The following is a 21,119-nucleotide window of genomic DNA, read 5'->3' as shown; positions in this document are numbered from 1 at the left end:
AAGCCCTGCTGAGCGACCTGTATCGAACATGTTCTAGGGATCGGTGGAACCTCGCCACTAAGAACATACAAATACGATTTACTCCAATTGATAACAAGACCCGAGTTCCTACCAAAAGATGTGAGTACGTCACAGACCACTATAAGTGATTTCTTGGGTGAGGCAAGATACAGCAGGATATCATAGGCATAGAGCGAAATACGGTCCTCGTGTTCAGGCGACCATCTAAGGCCCCGTATATCCGGGTGCCAACGTATCCACGCAGCCAGCGGCTCAAGGGCGAGGGCGAACAACAAAGGCGACAGGGGACAACCCTGCCGAGTACCCCTCCCAAGCTGAAACGGAGTCGACGCCCGACCATTCACCACCACACTCGCAAGTGGCCCCTCATACAGCAACCTCACCCAGCTCACAAAACCGTGGCCAAAGCCAAACTTGGTCAGCACGGCCCACAAATATGCCCATTCCACCGTGTCAAAGGCCATCGTGGCGTCAAGAGACGCCACAATAGCTGGTTCACGCAGCGTGCCCGCCCTGGCGATTACACCATGAAGGCGCCGAAGATTTAACGCTGTGTTTCGGTGCGGGATGAAGCCGGATTGATCCGGGTGGACCAAGTCACTGAGTACCCTAATCAATCGGGTCGCCAGGATGTTAGCCAGAATTTTCGGCTCTGCGTTAAGAAGTGAGATAGGCCTATATGAGGCGCACTTATCTCGGGGTTTGCCCTCTTTGTGTATAACCACGATCGTCGCCAGTCGCTGGTCCAACGGGAGGGTCCCACTCCCCCGCGCCTCCACAAACATGGCGCGCAGGTGAGGGGCGACCCTATCCGGAAATAGCTTGTACAGGTCGACCGGCAAGCCGTTCGGTCCCGAGGCCTTGCCCGAGTTTAACGCGCGGATAGCCCCCGCCACCTCGTCAACCGTTATGTCACCATCTAGATCGTCCCTATCTATATCGGAGAGACAGGGCAACTCGATATCACGGAGGAGATCACACGAGTCCTCGGGCGGCCTATCCGACACTGAGGCATAAACCCTACAGAAATAGTCCGATAAACACTTTACAATCCTCTCAGGTTCCACAATCGCCTCTCCCCTCTCTCCTGTCAACTCTGGCACAACTCTATTGACCCGTTCTTTTTTGTCCAGCCAAGCCAGGAGTTTCCCTGCCTTGTCACCAACTTCATACAAACGGCCCTGCTGTTCCCTACTGAGGGTCTTAGCGGCGTTCGTCACCAGGTCCTTATACTCAGCTTGCTTCAAGCAAAGCTCATGCAGTGAGGACTCTGTAACCTCCTCCTCCAGCGCTCCCTCCAGAGCCGCGATCTCCTCCTCAACCTGCAGAACCTCGCCATCTCTCCGCCGCTTGGCAGCTACTACTAGGGAGAGGGCTTCCCCTCGGAGCACGGTCTTAAATGCTTCCCACAGCGACACTGCCGAGTCCACGGATCCCTGATTGGCCTTGAAAAAATTATCTACTTTCTTTACCAGCGCGCTGCGCATCTTGGGGTCTCGGAAATACCACGGGTTGATAGGGGCCACCCTTCCTCCTCCCTCCCGACCTAGATCCAGCCGGATCCACACTGGCGAATGGTCAGATATACCACGCGCCATGTGCCTCGCCTCGGAGACCAATGAGGCATGCGCAGCCAGAGTGAGTAGGTAATCAATCCTGGAAAGACTACCATGTGCCCCGGAGTGGAACGTGTATTGGCTCTGTGTGGGGTGCCGGAGCCTCCAGCAGTCTATCAGGCCAAGCGTGTCTAGGAAGTCTGGAAGCCACGTCTGAGCCCCCCCTGTGTCTCTGGGCGGGTATCTATCCAGCAGGCCGGAGCCAACAGCGTTGAAATCACCTCCCACCACAAGCATACCCCCCGGGAGATCTAGCAGGGCCCTACCCAGATCTGTGAACGTGGAGGCCTGCAGGGCCGGCGGGACATAAACCGAAACTAAAACCAAAGTTCTTCCTTCCCACCGCCCCGCCACCGCCACAAACCTCCCCCTATCATCAACAATGGTGGAGTCCACCTCAAATGGTAGCGAGGCTCTGACTAGAATGCCCACACCCCTGGACCCAGAGGAGAATCCCGAATGTGCTATGAATTTATAACCCTTCCTATTCAGAGCGTAGCACGTATTACCTATAAGATGCGTCTCCTGCAGCAGGGCAACATCCGGCATTGACCGTTTCAAGAATTGCAAAACAATCCCACGCTTAATGCGATCCCCCAAACCATTAACATTCAAGCTTATAACACTTAAACCCCTACCCCCATCCTCAAACGTAAAGAGGCCCACCCCACACCCGAAGAGCCACCATGGAACAGTCCTGGAAAGAATCACCATGCCTTGCAGAAATAAACCCCCCAACAACAAACCCAAAATCCCAGAAACCCCCCCCACCCTGCACCCCTGCTGCAGCTTACAAAGCCCCCCCAACTTGCAGTGTGCCTGTCGCCCTACAAAACCCAAAATCTACAAAAAGTACCCTAAGGGAGGAAAAGAGCGCCCCTCGTCCTCCCGCAGCCCTCCGCATTGACTGCACTCTATTCAAGTCTTCAAATATAGCCAAATCGAGTCAGACCGGCTCCGAAAAATCAGCCCTGCCCATCCCGGCCACTGTCCCCATCCTCGGCAATGTCCTCCCCCGTCCGTCGCCGGGGCAAAGCGTCCAGCCATTCATCGGCCATAACAGGAGAGTCAAAGAAGAATGTCCGATCTTCGTGCACCACACGTAATCTGGCAGGGAAGAGCATGGCATACTTCAGATCCCTCTCCCGGAGCCGCCTCTTCACCCCCAGAAAGCCCTGTCTCTGCCTCTGCACCTGCTGGGTGAAGTCCGGATAGAAATTCACCGACGCATTCTGGAAGGGGACCGGGCCCGTCACCCTCGATGCTTGCAGGATAGCGTCCCGATCTCGAAAATGAAAGAGCCGAGCGACGATCGGCCTCGGTGAGGCACCCACCTTGGGCCTCCCACCCGGCACTCTATGGGCCCTTTCAACCGCAAAGAACTTTCCAAGACCCTTAAGCTGCAGATGATTAAGCACCAAGTCCTCGACAAGCAGGTCAACCGAAGCCTCATCCGAGGACTCCGGGACCCCGATGACGCGCACGTTGTTGCGCCTGGCCCGGCTCTCAAAGTCCTCCAGCCGGCGGGCGGCGAGATCACTCTCGGTCCTCAGCTTACGAACCTCGATCTGCAGTTCCGTGACATCATCGGTGAGGCCCGTGGTCTTGAGGTCCAGGGTCCTAACCCGTTCATTCGTTTTGCCCAAGTCCGCACGGATCAGGTTAACATCCACCAAGATGGCATCCACCTTATGCGCCAGGGCATCAAACTGTCTCCCAATCGAAGTCTGCATCCCTTCGAGCGCGCCCATGACATCCTGTAGTGAGAGCTCCGGGGCCAAAGGCGAGGCCGCCTTCTGGGTGTCCGGCGACTAACTCGACCCACTCGGTGATCCCTTCTGCAGAGCATAGCGGTCCATACTATTGACTTGGGTATAGGCTCCCCGCCTGGTAGACTTAGCCTTCAGCCGATCCACCTCTGCTTTGCCCGACATGGTTGATACCAAGCAGGTCGGTTCAGATAAGACGGGTCCCTCTCAATGAAAGGAATCAGGAGTGATCAGTTCTGCAGTGGGCCACCAGAGTAGCCTGCAGAGCGTCCATAGGGTAATAACGCCACCAAGAGCTCTCCGGGGGCAGGGCTGACAAAGGGAGAGAAAGCGAAAGTGAAAGGACGGGGACCTCCGTCCGACAGTTCACACCTCGCCTGGCCGTTGTTGTTCAACTAGAAGTCGGGCATCCTGCCAACTCTAGCCCCTGGCATCCCTCGGAGATAGGCCGCAATCTTCCGCCAGGCATAATTCCGGTTCCCGGTGGGCGATCCGACCGCGGGTAGCATCAATCGCCTCCCTGACAGGTCATCCACACGATGCCATACCGACAGGATTAGAGACAGGATAGTCGACGGAGGGAGCGAGGGTCTCGGGAGCTCAGAGCTCACGCGGCCATCTTGGTCAAGCGCTAGGCTCCTCCCCCTCAGGTAGGTTTTTTGATCTTGGGTTCAGCATGATCCTTCCTTGTTTCTACTGAAAATGCCTCAATGCTGTCCGTTGAGGCCTTGTCTAGGTAAAGCTTACTTTTTATATCTGTGACCTTCAGATTGCAACATGTACAAGCCTGTTTCCCAATGTCCTTAGTGCCTCCTAAAATTGGCCCAGGACATTTAAAAGACCTGAAGGATAGTTCCTGGAGCTCACCTCTAGTGTATGACAGTAGAGCCGCCATTCTGTCTGCCAAGACCGGCAGAGTGGCTGGTGCTGAGCGCGGACGGACGCAGACGTGCTTGCCGCCCGCTGCGCCCGTCTGATGCGCGCGGACGGGTGCAGACGGGCGCAGACGTGCTTGCCATCCGCTGCGCGTGTCTGCAGCGTGCGTCCGCCTCGGCGGAGCTTTAAATACCCTTCCTTAATGGCCGTGGAACAACTAGAGCGATAACCGTCCTAAAATGGCGGCCGTTATCCGCTCGGTCCAACTGGTGCCTGGCCTGCCTGACTTGCCCGCTCTCTCCACAAAATCGGCTAATTAGGAGCCGTGGTGGACCGGAGAGCGGCGATATAGGTATTGCAGGTAAAAATGACAATGCAACAGAAATCAGAAAATATTTAAAAGCTCAGAGCAGCGAGCGTTTAAGACATTTAAAAATACAATCCTGTGACAAAGCTGTGCAAAATAGCGGAACAAGAGTGCAGCAGTGGAATTACAAGTGCGTCTGTCAATGTGCTACCTTCCGTTCACAGTGGTGACAGATGCATCACTCCTGGGATGGGGCTACCACATGGTGGGTTCTCTGAACTCCAGGGTGGACAAACTCAGCTGCCGGGGCATGATGTATCACGAATGGCGTCTTCACTTGGAGGTGGTGCAAGGTCTCATTCAGGAGTGGGGCGAGCCTTGGTTAGATTTATTCCCACCAAAGAGAACGCACAATGTCAGCATTTCTTCACTTTGGAGTTTCCAAGGCGGCACTTGCTCGGCGACGCCTTTCATTGCGAGTGGAATTACAGCCTCCTGTACACCAATCTTCCCGTACCACATTTACCCAGAGTGCTGAAGAAGATCAAGCACGACCAGGCCCAAGTAATTTTTGTGGCTCCGGACTGGGGACGGAAAGTCTGGTACCCCGAGCTCTTGGGCATGGCCATCGATCCTCCGATCAGACTGCCTCTTTGGGAGGATCTTCTGTCGCAGCAGCAGGGGACGGTCCTCAACCAGAACCTGTCCAGCCTCCACCTCCTGAGCGGCGACAGTTGACAGCTTTCGACCTACCTTCCAAAGTCTGTAATGTCATCTTGCCAGTCAGACGTCCCTCCACTAAAACGGTAAACGCCTGTAGATGGAACAAATTCTTGGCATGGTGTACAGCAAAGGGCGTGGATCCCCTTTCTACCCCTCTTTCAGAGGTTCTCCTCTTCATTCTTTCCTTGGTCCATCAGGGCTCTTCTCTTGGCACTCTTAAAGGCTATCTTTCGGCCATTTTGGCTTTTCTTCGCCTTCCTGATCAGCCATCTCTTTTCAAGTCCCCTAGTGTTAACAGATTTCTGAAAGGCATTACTCATCTTTTTCCACCTTCTCCTTTCGTAATGCTCCAGTGGGACTTGAATCTTGTCCTCACTTATCTTATATGTGCCTCCTTTGAGCCACTACATAATTGTACTCTTCGTCTCCTTACTTTGAAGACTGATTTCTTGCTTGCCATCACCTCTGCTCGCAGGGTGAGTGAGCTTCAGGCTTTATCTTCCAAACCTATATGCCAAGCTTTGATCAGCACACACTAGCTTGTTCAGTCAGAGACATAGGACAAGTATAATAGCCGACAGCTACAAAGAAAGATATTTTTTAATAAATATTCCTTTATTCTTTATTCTTATGTTCGCCACAGGGTAGCCAACGCGTTTCGTCCTTTTATAGGACTTCTTCAGGGCTCATGCAAAATTCTTTCATGTGCACAGATGTATGTGCTCCACAGGTTATATTTGAGACAAGAATTTTCTTCTGAGCGCATGCAAGGCTCCAAAGGTCCAGTTATTTGGATATAAGGTGTGCTATTGTCGTGTTCAAGGTTATACTTGAGAAATTAATCTTATTTTTTCGTCCTTTTTGGACGGAGAAAAGTTGGAGGAGGGCGATCACATGCCTTGAACCCCATCGAATAGATGCGGAGGTCGACACTGACTAATACAACTTGAACACGACGATAGTACACCTTATATCCAAATAACTGAACTTTGGAGTCTTACAGGTGCTCAGAAGAAGATTCTTGTCTCAAGTATAACCTTGAACACGGCAATGGCACACCATATATCCAAATTACTGGATCTTTGGAGCCTTACATGCGCTCAGAAGAAAATTCTTGTCTCAAATATAACCTGTGGAGCACATACATCTGTGCATATGAAAGAATTTCTCCGGATCTAATCTGACGCCTGGGGGTAATTCTAAGCTAAGGAATCTATAACTAATTTATGTCTCTAACAGATACATTGTCACCGAAGGTAAGTAACTTGTTGATCATGGCGATGCAGTGGCATCTCATGATGGCCTTCATGGCGTCCCACCCCAACCCACTGTTTTCTCGAAATACCTGGAAATTTGTGTGGCTCCTGTGTCTCTGTAAACAGTGTCCTGCAAGGCTTCCTTCTGAAGCTGCCACTTCAGTATAGGCATGGTGTTCCACTCCAACCCACAGGATCCCACTGACCCTGTTTTCTCGAATTACCTGGAAATATGTGTGGCTAATGTGTCTCTGTAAACTGTGCCCTGCAAGGCTTCCGTCTGAAGCCACCACATCAGGATAGGAGCCTTTGTGATCCCCTGTCATCCCCCCCCCCACCCCTCACTTGAACGTGACCCTGAGCGGATTGTGATCTGAGAGGGTCCTACCCAGGTATTAAGAACCACATATGAGGGACCAACAGTCTGTACAACCAAAGAGGTAATCTAACCAAGTGTGGACCTGATGTCCCGGTGCATTGTAAGAATATTCTGTCTCCCCAGGGTGCCCCAAGCGCCAGAGATGTAAATTGGACAACCTAGACCACTGCTGGCAATGTTTCTTTGCTTGTATACCCCGTGTTCCTGGAATTGGGGGTACCGCCAAGTCCTAATCAGTGTTGTGTATGCAATTAAAATTACCGTCCCACAACCTCAGGCCAGACTGTCCAGCAACATGGTTGGGGAAAGAGTATCTAAAAACGCGCTTTGAGCGGTATTGAGCACATGAAGGGACACTATAGAGAAAGAGTGCCTATCCAAGACACCTTCCAAAACCACCTTACTGCCATCCTTATCAGCTAAGACTCTGGAGTTTACAAATGGTATCTCTGGAGCGATCCAAGTAAGGACCCCTTGAGCATAGGCTGAATATCCAGTACCGTATACCAGCGCACTCCATCGCCTATTTACTTTTTCAAGCTCCCCCATGGTCAGGTGAGTCTCCTGGAGACAAGAGACGTGTATATGCCTGCGCCAAAGGTAAGCATATATCCTGTGTCTCCTGGCGGGGTTTGCTATACCACAAATATTCCACGTTAAATCATTAAAGGTAGTGGCATGAATGCAAACTGTATATCTCAGGGCTCCCAAGGCCCTTGCTATCAACCCTTCACAAGTCTCCCATCCCACTGACCACCCATTCAACCAGCCAGAAAAACATTCAAACAATTCTGAGGAACAACTCCCCTATCCCTGGCCTGAGTGCTTTCCAGCCCCTTACCACAAGCCCCCATACAATTAAACTGGTATGCATCTGAGGCCTGCAACATAGTTGTGTCCATGCGAAGCAGTCTGTCAGGGATGAGCCAAGTGCAATTGTGCAGAGCATGAAAATGTGGGCCCATGTCGGATAATGTGGCATTCAGATACCCCCATCCCCCTTGATAATGTGGCTTACCTTCAGGGGGTATCAGACCCAAAAGGAATTTAACCCTGCCTGATAATCCACCCGCCAGCAGGAGGATCTACTTTACAAATCAACCACCGATCGCAGGATGACCTTCGTTGCGGATGGGCCTTAGCAGCGGGAGTGAGCAAACCATCCGAGTCCGATCCCGACTCCGATGGGTGCTTGGAGCGCAGTAGGGCGAAGGAGTTAATGCTGTGGAGGAAGGTCTCCAATACCGCTTGATTCTGCTCAGCTGCCACTTGGTCCTTGGTTGGTTTCGCCTTAAGGGATCTGCATTTGCATTGTCGAGATTTGGGCATCAGCCTGTCGCCAACCCTTGAGTCCTCAGTTGGAATTCCTGCAAGATTCTTAGCATGGAGGCAAGTACATAAATCTTTCGGTGAGTGGAATATGTGAACCATTTCACCATCAGCCACTTTGAGCTTCGCTGGAAACAAAAGCGCATATTTAAGTTCCAACTCACGGAGACACTGCTTAATTTTGGAGTAGGCAGCGCTGTGCCTCCATTTTGAAGTCAGGATACACTGTGTTCGTTACATTTTCATTTGCAGCAGCAAGTCACGGTCTCGATAGTTGAGGAGACGATCTATGATGGGACGCAACGGCGTGCCCGGGAGGTGAACCGGCCCGGCCTCCGGTGCGCTCACTCAGTGGAGTAGATCTTTGGCATCCTATCTTTCAGAACTGTCTTCGTCAGTCAGTCTTCAAGAAATAATTCCATGCTAGGATCATCTGAGCATTCGTGGAAGCCCAGAAAGTGTAAGTTGTTGCTTCTAGAATGCCCCTCCACAGCTTCCGCTATGCGATGTAGGTTGGCAATCTCCTCTTCCATGTGTTTCAGCCATTCCTGCAGGTCCTACACTGTCGGTCGTACCGTACCAAAGGTGGACTCAGTTTCCTCCACTCTCTCCACTAGTTTCAGGTGGTCAATTCCTAACGAATTCACGTCTAGTGAGACAGTGTCAATGCAAACTTCCAGGGAGGTTATAGTGTCAATGATGGCCCGGAGAACCTTGTCAAACTGAGTAGAGTGGGTTTGAAGAGCCACTTCAAGTTGTTTGAGCATGTCAAGTGTCCTGTCAGTGGGCACATAGTATGTCATCACCTTCCCAGTGCCAGTGTTCAATGATTCAGTGGTCTTGGGCTTTCCCATCATTATAAACGAGTCCGGGTGAACTCGGTGGGGATGATTGAGGAGCAGTGAGCACTGTCAACGTCCGACAGTCGCACCAATGACACCCACTCTCTATTCCACTGGACAGGGCATGCACTGGTGCACCTCATAGGTAACACACACAGCTCATGCAGGGTCATCCAACTGAGGAGCCCCTCCAGAGCAACAGAGGGCAAGAAGGTTGCGCAATGAGCAGTCCTGGACAACTGTGAGGCCAAGCAAGTCCACTGTCAGGCAGCCACGCTCCAGGGTCACACAAGCGAGTTGCTGCCAATATGGAGTCCATTTACAGGAACTAAATCAGTGCCACTGCCAGAGCGTGGCCACTGCATTGGTAAAGGGCTCCTCCCATGAGGGGGGGGCACTGCCGGGCAGTTGTACATCTGTAGGGCAGCCTGGAGCCACGGTCACGAAAGGGCACGCATGGAGTGGGCACTGCGCTCCCCTAATAAATACCCATGCTCTCAGCTGCAGCTTGCAGCGATGCGGGAGAGCCTACTGCTCTACGCGATGCTTCTTGGCTCCTGGCCAGCTCCGTCATGCCACACAACCCTGTCTCAGCCGCGGTCCACACTTCACTTGCCGAGGACAGGAACAGTGGTACTGCGGCAACGTCGCAGCCTAGGATCGCTGGAGTCTCTGCTCTCTGGCGCCACCTCCAGGCAGCTGCCCAGGGGTCCACAGCCATACCTCCGACGACACAGTCCCATGCCAGCACTGAAGCACGACAGTATAGATGAAAGGGCTTTGCTCCTGGCAGCAACACAGCGGGGCACACTGCAGATACCAAAGCCCTTGAGCCAGGAACAGCTCCTGCCTGCTGCACTGCCTCGTCGCAGTCATGCTCCACACGCTCCCTGGGACAGCTTAGCACCCCTCTGATGCCCACGCGACCAGTGAGAGCCGCAGGCCCCACACATTGACGCTGCATCGAGTAGTCCTCCACAGGTTTCCAGCCGTATTTCTAGCAGCCCAGCCCTGTGTTAGCACACAAGCATGACAGCGCAGGCAAAAAGGGCACGTCGGTGGGTCAGATGCCCCTGATAAAACTAGATGCTGATCAGGCCAAGCGCGGAGATTGTCTAGGTACATTAAAAATTAAAGGTAATGGTATTGAACTTGAAATGACACCACATCTAGGTTTCTGAGGTTGAGAAGTAGAAGGCATAATGATGACCAATTGGGATTTTCTCCCTAACAAACCCTTTGGCATTGAAAGCCTTCTTGCCATTTATCAAACGGAGGCTGGTGCAGGTACTCGCGGATAATACCCCTGCTATATGGTACTGTAACAAGCAGAGCGGGGTGGGATCATGGACCCTATGTCAGGAGGCATTATGCCTCTGGAAGTGACTGCAACATAAAGGCATTTTCCTGATGGGACACCACCTGGTGGGATCTCTAAATGTTAGGGGGACAAACGTAGGCGCTAGTGCCTAGCGGATCCCAAGTTATTTGGATTACCGATTACCCGGAGATGGCAAAAGGGATCTTCATGAAGGGAGAGAACCTTGGCTCGATTTTTTTTGTCACCGCTGAGAGCTGGTAATATCAACACTTTTGCGTGCTGGAAGTCCGCAGGCGTCTGTCTCAGAGATACATTCCCCCTAGTGTGGCGCTCTGGACTCCTGTACACGTTTCCGGCAGTACCTCTCCTGCCCCGAGTTCTCAAAAAGATCCGGAACAACTGGGTCCAAGTCATAATAGTGGTACCAAATTGGGCCAGGAAAGTGTTGTACCTGTAACCCCTGGGCAGGCACATCTGTCCCCTGATCAGACTGCAGCTTCGAGAGGATCTTCTGTTGCAACAGAAGAGCAGGTTCTTGCACACTGGCTTGAGCAATCTGAACCTCCGTGCTTGGAAATTAAGTGGCAGCAGTTGATTGCATTTAGCTGACCTCCTGAGGTTGTTGATGTCATCGTGGCAACCAAGCATCCCTTCACTAAATCGGTATAAACCTGCTCTTGGGACAAAATTGTGGCTTGGTGCGTTACTTAGTAGATTCACGCACTTCAGACAAAACTCTTTAAAGTGTTGCTTTTTGTGTTGGCCCTGGCCTAGCACAATTAAAGGTTATTTGTCTGCTCTTTTGGCCATTTTGTGGTTGTCAGATGAGCCCTTTTTATTTACATCCACTGTTTGATGTATTTTTTTAAAGGTTTGCATTATACGTTTCCGCCTACTCCTTTGATTACGCCTCAGTGGGATACATATGACTCTAGCCCTTGTATTCCTCATGTGTATGCCCTTCAAACCACTACACAACTGTCGGTTATTGCAACTCACCCTAAAGACAATTTTCCTCATCACCATAGCATAGGCACAAAATGTGGGTGAGCTGCAAGCCCTCTCTGTAAACCCAACATATAAAGGTTTTTTTTGTGGATAAGTTGGTCTTAAGAATCCAAGCCTCCTTTCTTCCTAAAGTGGTGACTTGTTATAATGTCGAGCAAAGAGTCACCCTCCCGCTATCTCAAATTTTACATCGACTCTACAAAAACCCACTGGGTAGACAATCAGCTCTTTATTGGGTTCACTGGAGCAACAAAAGGGAAAAGCAGGGCAGAAGAGAACCATCTTTCATTGGATTGTGCGCTTTATCAAAATCTGCTATGTTCTGGCCAAAAAGCTTACAAGCTCAATCGACCAGAGTCAAGCCTGCTACCACTGCGTTGGCACACAGAGTGCCTTTTCTGGATATTTTTTAGGTTGTGACGTGGGGTCGCTTCATATCTTCACAGAGTACTAATGCCTGGAAAGTCGAGTCTGTGGAGAGGGGCACTCTGCCCGCTTGGTCTTGCAGGACTTTTTGGTCTTAACCAGTTTGCAGACCAACCACCTGGTGGGTACTGCTTTGGTATCTATTCAAACCATAAAAAATCCGCAGTTAGAAGAATGCATCAGAAGAGCAAGTTAGTTACCTTCGGTAACATGCTTGCTGGTGGATACTCTGTTGTTAGATTCTACCCGACCCTCTCATCCTCCCCATTCTGCAACCTTGACTCTTTTATCCATCTAAAAAGGTCCCAAGTCTAGAGGTATGCACCCAGGTAACAACCATTCTGCTAGTAGGCTCTGCATCCCGGGGCAGACACAGCGTAGAAAGCAACTAACATTGGCACGCATGGGTGGCACTTATATGCGACTCTGCCCATAAATTCCAGAGCAGAACGACGTTGGTGTAGAGCTGCATGATGCTACTCACCAGCTACTTACTAGCTTACAAGCTGGTAAAGATTTTATAGATCCAAATTGACAGCTGGGGAATATTCGAAAGGTGAGGAATCTACTGTTTTATAGAGTATCACCAGAAAGAGTTTTACTGTAGGTAAGTAACTTGATCAATTTGATCGTAAAAAAAATGAATATAAGAAACAAATCTGCAGACAAAGCACAATATCCATAAGAAAAAAACACTGCCAAAGTTAAATTACTTTTTCTGCTTGAACATGTTAATGCACAGAACTAGCTGAAAGAAACACGTTAGTTAGATTCCTCACCTTAGAATATCCCTAGGCGTCAGGCTGGATCCGGAAAGATTTTTGTAGCAATACCCCTTGCGCGTCGCTAGGCGTCGTCTGCTTCTCCGCGTCCGTCGTCGGCGTCGTGCGCCGGAATGACGTCGTCGGAGTACTTAGACGCCGCCCTCGCGCACTGACGTCAGTTCTTTTTTTTTCCGCGCCAGTAAGCGCAAGGGGTATTGCTACAAAAATCTTTCCGGATCCAGCTTGACGCCTGGGGATATTCTAAGTTGAGGAATCTAACTAACTAATGTAAGGTAAGTAACTTGTTCATCTACTGCCTGGCTCCGATCGTTCCTCCTGTTTATCGGGAATTGGATGACGAGGGCGACTGGGAGGGGTCTGATGACCCTATGGCCGCTCAGGCCCAACTTTCTCAGGACTGGGCAGAGGAATTGGGGGATGCCAGCGGTCTGGATACCTCCCCGGACGCTGGTTTCATCTCTCCTCCGACTGTGGCCTCGGAGGAGGGTGCAGCCTTCTCAGTGGTGCTGCGCAAGGCGGCCGAAGCCCTAGGGCTCGAGTTGCCTGCTGTGGCCGTGAGGACTAACGTCCTCACTAAGGTCCTTCAACCGACAGCAAGCTCCACTGAGCCTCTGCTGCAGTTTAATGAGGCCCTCATTGAGGTTCTGCAGGGCACTTGGTCCAAGCCCTCCACAGTCCCTCCTGTGGACCGGAACGTTGCCCGGCGCCACCGCCCTGCTCCGGGCGACCCCAGTTTCTTCTCCCAACACCCCACCCCCGAGAGTCTGGTTATCCAGGCCTCAATCTCCCAATCCTCCGGATCGGGAATCCAAGAGGTTGCAACAGTTTGGCAAGAAACTGTTCTCGTCCCTGAGTTTGGGACTGCGGTCTTTAAATACCGCTTGCCTTTTGGACCGTTATTCCTACTCTCTGTGGGATACGGTGGAGGACGTGCTGCCCTTGTGCCCGGTGGAGGCCCGGGCACGACTCGCTCAAGCACTTGCTGACGGTCGAGATGCAGAACGGCATGCCATACGGTGTGGACTTGACACCACGGACTCGCTGGGTCGGGCAATTTCCACCACGGTGGCGCTTCGACGTCACGCCTGGCTGAGGTCCACGTCATTTTCGGGGGATGTCCAGAGTTCCCTCATGGACATGCCCTTTGATGGCACTCGCCTTTTTGGTGAGAAGGCGGACAGTGCCCTGGCTCGGTTCAAGGACTCCCGGGCCACGGCCAAGTCCTTGGGTCTTTCGTCCCCGCGGCCGCAAACTTCCGCCTTTCATCCCTTTCGTGGCCAAGGAAGGGGCGCCTCCTCACGTCCACCCAGCCACCGGCCGCAGAACCAACCTGCATGCGGTCGCGGACGTGGATTCCGCCGAGGCGGTACTGGAGGTCAACGTGCCGGTCAGTCCACGTCCACCCCAGCAGCATCCGCCTCAAAGCCCTCCTAGTCCGAGCTTTCAGACCCATTCAACGCCAGTGGGCAGCAGAGTTCGCCATCACCTGCTCCACTGGCGCTCCATCACGTCAGACAGGTGGGTGCTGCAAATCGTCCGAAGGGGCTACTCCCTCCCCTTCGAGACGACCCCTCCAGCCATGCCACCACTGAACCAGTGTATGTCGGGGGATCATTTGCATCTTCTACGAGAGGAAGTTTCGGCCCTCTCGGCCAAAGAGGCCGTCGAGCGCGTTCCTGGTCCAGAAGTAGGTCGTGGTTGTTATTCCCACTACTTTCTGGTTCCCAAGAAGGGCAAAGGGGGCCTACGCCCGATCTTGAACCTCAGGAGTGTCAACGCCTTCCTCCGGAAGGACCGGTTCAAGATGCTCACTTTAGCTCAGGTTCTGGCTGCCCTAGACCCTGGAGACTGGATGGTAGCGTTGGACTTGGCAGGACGCTTATTTCCACATCCCCGTCCTGCCAGCCCACCGGCGTTACCTGCGGTTGATGGTGGGTCAGGAGCACTTTCAGTTCACCGTGCTCCCCTTCGGCCTACCAGTGCCCCTCGGGTGTTCACGAAAGTGATGGCGGTGGTCGCAGCTCATCTGCGCAGATCAGGGGTTCCAGTCTTCCCCTATCTCGACGATTGGCTGTTGAAGGCGGGCTCACCCTAGCAAGTCGTCTCCCACCTCCAGACTACGGCCGAACTCCTGCACTCGCCGGGGTTCTCCATCAATGTGCCGAAGTCGCACCTGAGTCCCTCCCAGAAGCTCCTTTTCATTGGAGCGGTTCTCGATTCGGCGCAGTTCTGGGTCTATCCGCTGGAACAGCGGGTCCGGGACATTCAGGCCCTGATTAGCATCTTCTGGCCTTTGTCCTGGGTTTCGGTCAGGTTGGTGCTGCGGCTTCTGGGGCTGATGGCCTCCTGCATCCTGTTGGTACCTCACGCCAGGTGGCGGATGCGGGCTCTGCAGTGGGACCTGAAGTTTCAGTGGGCCCAGCATCGAGGCAACCTGTCGACCATGTCCTGATCTCGGAGGGCACTGCAAACCAGCTGCAGAGGTGGCTCACGAATCGCGATTGGGTCAGAGGCAGATCCCTCTCCCTACCCCAACCGGAGCATGTGGTAGTGATGGATGCGTTCCTCCTGGGATGGGGGGGCCATATGGGAGAGGCGGAGATCAGAGGAATCTGGTCTCCGGCGGAGACTCGGCTCCATATCAACCTATTGGAGCTGAGGGCGATCCGACTTGCACTGAAATCCTTCCTTCCCTCTGTCCGGGGAAGTGTTGTGCAGGTGTTCACGGACAACACCACCGCCATGTGGTATTGCAACAAACAGGGCGGGGTGGGGTCATGGACCCTTTGTCAGGAGGCTCTGCGCCTCTGGACATGGCTGGCACATCAGGGCATCACCCTGGTGGTTCAACATCTGACGGGCTCTCTGAACGCCAGAGCAGACAAACTCAGCCGCCGGTGCATGATGGATCACGAATGGCGTCTGAACTCGGACGTGGCGCAAGGTCTCTTTCTGCAGTGGGGAGAGCCTTGGTTAGATCTATTCGCCACCGAAGAGAACGCGCAGTGTCAGCAGTTCTACGCGTTGGAATTTCCAAGGCGGCACTCGCTCGGAGACGCTTTTCGTCGCGAGTGGAGTTGCGGTCTGTTGTACACCTTTCCGCCTATACCACTTCTGCCCAGAGTGCTAAAGAAGATCAGGCGCGACCGGGCCCAAGTCATCTTGGTGGCTCCGGATTGGGCACGAAGGTACTGGTATCCCGAGCTACTCAGTATGTCCATCGATCCCCCGATACGACTGCCTCTTCAGGAGGACCTTCTGTCGCAGCAGCAGGGGACGGTCCTCCACCCGAACCTGTCCAGCCTCCACCTCCATGCGTGGAGATTGAGCGGCGGCAGTTGATGCCATTTGACTTGCCTCCTGAAGTCTAGGATGTCATTCTGGCAGCCAGGCGTCCCTCCACAAAGACAGTATACGCCTGCCGGTGGAACAAATTTGTGGCATGGTGCACAGCAAAGGCTGTGGATCCCCTTTCTGCCCCTCTTTCTGAGGTTCTCCTCTTTCTTCTTTCCTTGGCCCAGCAGGGCTCTGCTCTGGGCACCTTGAAGGGTTATCTTGCTGCAATCTCTGCTTTCTTGAGGCTTCCTGATCAGCCTTCTCTTTTCAAGTCCCCTGTTGTCTCCCGTTTTCTCAAGGGCATTACTCATATGTTCCCTCCTGTTCCATTCGTAATGCCTCAGAGGGACTTGAACCTTGTTCTTACTTATCTGATGTGCGCTCCTTTTGAGCCCCTTCACAACTGTCCACTTCGTCTACTGACTCTGAAAACTGCCTTCCTGGTGGCTATCACCTCCGCTAGGCGGGTGAGTGAGCTCCAGGCTCTGTCAGCTAAGCCTCCCTTCCTTTCGGTTCATCCGGATAAGGCTGTCCTCCGGACCCGTCCTTCTTTCCTTCCTAAAGTTGTGACTCCCTTTCACATCGGGCAATCTGTCACGCTGCCCACCTTCTTTCCGCCTCCGCATCCTTCAAAAGATGAAGAGAGGCTCCACCGTCTAGACCCAAAACGCGCGGTGTCCTTTTATTTGGCCCGCACAAACCAGTTCCGGGTGGACGACCAACTTTTTGTTGGATATGTAGGTGCGAAGAAGGGTAAAGCTGTGCACAAGCGGACCATCTCGCGATGGGTCGTGTTGTGTATTAAAATTTGCTATTCTTTGGCGAAAAAGGTCCCTCCTGTTGGGCTGCGAGCTCATTCCACCCGGGCCACAGCGGCGACCACTGCCCTGGGACGGGGAGTCCCCTTGCAGGACATCTGTCAGGCGGCAACGTGGGCTTCACTGCACACGTTCGCCAAGCACTATTGCCTGGACAGCCAAGTCCGGAGAGATGGCCACTTTGGCCGTTCTGTTCTCCAGGACTTTCTAGTGTGATCTTGGTTCGCAGGCCCACCTCCAGGGTTGGTATTGCTGGGGTATCTATTCTAAGGTGAGGAATCTAACTAACGTGTTTCTTTCAGATGAACAAGTTACTTACCTTCGGTAACGATGTATCTCTAAGAAACATTAGTTAGTTAGATTCCTCACCGACCCACCCAGCCTCCCCGTTCTGCGAACCGACATCTAGGGTTAAGGTTCTCCCGTTCAGGGCCCTAGATTTTTTGGCACCAGTGTCGGTCTCTTGCATGGCGCGGAAAGCTATGTATAAGAACTGACGTCAGCGCGCGAGGGCAGCGTTTAAGTACTCCGACGACGTCATTCTGGCGCACGACGCCGACGACGGACGCGGAGCCGCAGACGACGCCTAGCGACGCGCAAGGGGTATTTCTACAAAAATCTTTCCGGATCCAGCCTGACGCCTGGGGATATTCTAAGGTGAGGAATCTAACTAATGTTTCATACAGATACATCGTTACCGAAGGTAAGTAACTTGTTCTTTAAAGCCAATTCTGTGCATTTGTTTATGGTGCGTAAAGGTGGTAAGTATGTGCATGATTACAATGAACTTTCCCAGTATATTAATCAAACCAACCAATCCTAGTTGTGCAGTTAGTATACAAATCTTTTTTTGTTTTGTTAAATACATTTTATATCTTGCCATATTAACTATCTCTTCCTTTCATCATTCCACTGCGGTCATGCTAAAAAAACAGAAAGTCAGGAAAGGTGAGCTGGGCAGTAGGTTTAAGTGTGCTGAACCTAGCATACTTTTTGTCAGAGCCCCCCCCGCCACCCAAATAAAAATTACATTTTCTACTTAGAGATCCCATTGTTTAGCCTAAGTGTGATTCTGATTTTACATTTTCTCTATTGTTTTTCTTTTTCTTTTGTTAGAGTTCCTGGGCAGATAAGGAGAGCTCATTGAAAAGATCTGAGAGGGTAATAATAATGTATTTTAAGTATTCCTTTAAATATGTTTTAAACAGAAGTTAATTAAATGTTCTCACTTTCAAAGTCAGGCCACCTTTACTTTACAGATGGATTGCTTCATGATACTATTTGAAACATATTCAGATAGCATAACTGTGAGCCTCATTTTGTATCAATTTGGTACCTCTAAATGTTGTTCATTCAGTCTCCGCTATTGTTTTTTCAATACTTTGCATACTCTCATCTAGTCAGGCGTAATCCTCTGTAGGATTGCCAGTGCTGCCAAACTTTGGGCCACTTGTTTGGGCCACCTCTGTCTTCATATATGTGCTTCTCTCCCAACATGCCTAAGCCCAGGTCTTCTTACCATATGTTCTGATCTGAGGAGGAAAGGTACACCCCATATGCAAGCTGTATTTCCCATGGCTAGCATGAACCCAGCCGTAATAAGCACTATTCCTTTAAATATTAAACTGTTACATTTTATTACCTGTACTCAGTGAATTTGCCCAAAAGATGATATATTTTAATAACTGACCTCTTTTTAATACATTTTAATAATTGAGTTTTTATAAAGAACTTACTTTTTTTTGTACTTTTTTTGTGTAAATAGATATAGTATGTAAATTTATCATGATTTGATTTTGTATTAATTATGAATTGATTGTGTGAAATTGTATTGTTCCTATATCTTTTTATGATATTAATTTATCGAAATAAAGTATTTTGACTGACTGATATATCTGATGAAGACTTACAGTTTTCCTTACCTGAGAATATTCCCAGGCATCAGAATGGATCCAGAACTTTTTGAGGATCCTCCTTGCGCGCTTGGAGGTGGTGTCGTTTGACTATGTGTGCCATTGTTGGCGTCATCCAAAAGCAACGTGCACAGTGCCTATACTGGTGCCACCCCAGCATGCTGACCTCCATTCCTTCTTTTCTGAACCACAAGCGTGGATCCAGATCGAGCTCCCAATAGTCATTTTTTGACCGACTTTGACCTTTTTGTTAACTGGTGTGCCTTTTTTTCTCTTTTTTTACGAGATGTCCCAGAAAAAACCCACTTGGGTCAAACCTTGTGGCATCTGTCATCGACAGATGTCGGTGGCAGACCCCCCACTTGGTATGTCTCTGGTGCCTTAAGAAGGACCACAAATTTGTGTTGTGGGTAGAATGCAGTATGATGAACCCTATGGCCACCCGCGAGCGAGCCACAAATGTTTTGGCTACTCGTCACGTGACTGCGCGCAACTCCAGGTTCCATTCTCATGGGAGGTCTCAAGACCTTTCCCAGAATTTCTCGCTTCAATCCTTGTATTGTTTTAGGACTTTTTCTGGAAAGTCCCATATGAAGAAGTCCAAGAAGCCAAAGCGCTCTTCAAATTCTCCACGTCACTCCCATTCTTCTAATAACGAGAGAGAACATCACCAAATATCTGGACCTCGCTTGCAGTGGGTCCCTGTGCAGCCGGTATCGAAACTGGGTCTGCTCCATACTTCCTTGAATTTCTCAAAGCAACCCCCGCCCAGCTCTGAGAGTTTTATGAGACCATTGGTCGGCCATTTGTCGGCTGAAACACTCTGACGAACCTTCAGGTACCACGGGTTTGGAAGGGTCTATGACTAGACCTCTGCTGGTGGGTTCGCCCACAGCGCCCGTCGATCCCATAGGATCCATTGGTGGATCAGACCTGACTGCAACTTACCGACCTCCTCTGGGGCACCTTCCAGTGGCCCTGTATTTCATATTGCGATTCCTGACTCTGATACAGAGTTGAACCAGCATCCCACCATGTCAGTTTCAGTGCCAACCAGGCCCACGTGGCCTGAATCGGAGAAAGAGCCCTATTTCATTTAGGGCTCACTGAGGAACACGAATGGAGGGGATCTGAGGATCTCTATTCCTTCACTGACCCCCTAGCAGAGCTCATGGTCGATGAAAACTGGTGTGAGAACCTGGCTGATGCCAGTGGTCTGGATACCTTGTTGTACATTGGCCTCCTCTCTCCTTCCACAGTGGCAAGAAGGAAGGGGCTTCTTTTGCGATGGTGGTCAGGAGTGCATCCGAGGTCCTGGGCCTACAGCTGCCCACAGTTCAAGTCAAAACAAATGTTTGGATGGAGGCGCTTCAACTGGATGTATACCTATCAGAACCGTTACTACCCTTTAACGAAGCCCTCACTGATGTCCTGCTCTGGGGCGTGGGCCATGCCCTGCACAGGCACTCTTGTGCACAGGACTATCTCCCAAAGCCATCGCCCATGCCCAGTGATCGAGCCTACCTCATCCAGCATCCCACCCATGAGAGCCTGATGGTCCAGGCCTCAATATCCCGAATCGATACCAGTGCATTCCATACCACACCACCAATAGGGAATCTAAGAAATAAATACCTCGGGAAAGAGGATTTTTTTCTTTCACCAGCCTGGCACTGCGATCTGTGAACACTGCATGCTTATTGGGCCATTATTCCCATACTGTGTGGGATTCAGTTGTGCAAATGCCCCCTATTGTCCCGGATGAGGCCAGGGCCATACTTTCCCAAGTTAATGCTGATGGCTGAGACACAGCAAAGTTCACAATCAGATGTGGTTAGATATGATGAATCACTTCACAGAACCATTGCTTCTTCTGTGGCGCTTAAACATCACATCTGGTTGAGGAATACTGGCTATTCGGGGGCTGTCTAAGCCTCGCTCATGGACATGCCCTTCTATGGAGACAAGGTGGATTCGTTTGTGGAGAGCTCAAAGATAGTAGGGCCCCTCCCAGGTCTTTGGGGCTCTCTGTGACCCCACAACATCCACATTCCACCATACACCACATCCATGGCTATGGTAGGCTCTGTTAGCTTTGTTTCCCCCTAACCATCATAGCCAAGTAGTCTTGGTGCTTTCATGGCTACAGACACGGCTCCCACAAGCCTAGTGGGGCCCAAACCCAGAGGTCAGTCCAATATGCTCTCCAACCCCCTCCCCCTGCAGCCGCACAATCAAAGCCGGTTTAGTTTGCCATCATTCCAGCATGGGCTTCTGGTTGGCAGCAAAATCTGATGTCATCTGCACCAATGAAGTGGGATTGCAACAGACAAGTGGGTGCTCCAGATTGTCCAACGGAGTATGCCCCCTATTCCATCAAACGCAACCGCCACC

General features: G+C 51.4%; 1 protein-coding gene across 2 annotated transcripts in view; it reads left to right on the top strand.

Moving 5' to 3' along the window:
• Positions 1-21,119, top strand: part of NPHP1 (nephrocystin 1) — a 708,547-nt gene that overhangs the window by 660,964 nt on the left and 26,464 nt on the right. For both annotated transcript variants that reach the window (XM_085612188.1, XM_085612187.1), the window contains exon 19: positions 17,929-17,973. In XM_085612188.1, coding sequence (XP_085468314.1) covers positions 17,929-17,973 — 45 coding nt within the window. The remainder of the gene's footprint in view (positions 1-17,928; positions 17,974-21,119) is intronic.

The sequence above is a fragment of the Triturus cristatus genome, chromosome 6, assembly GCF_964204655.1.
Source record: "Triturus cristatus chromosome 6, aTriCri1.1, whole genome shotgun sequence".
Taxonomy (NCBI): Eukaryota; Metazoa; Chordata; class Amphibia; order Caudata; family Salamandridae; genus Triturus; species Triturus cristatus.
The sequence above is the reverse complement of the archived record's forward strand: the minus strand, read 5'-3'. Positions and strand labels throughout refer to the sequence as shown.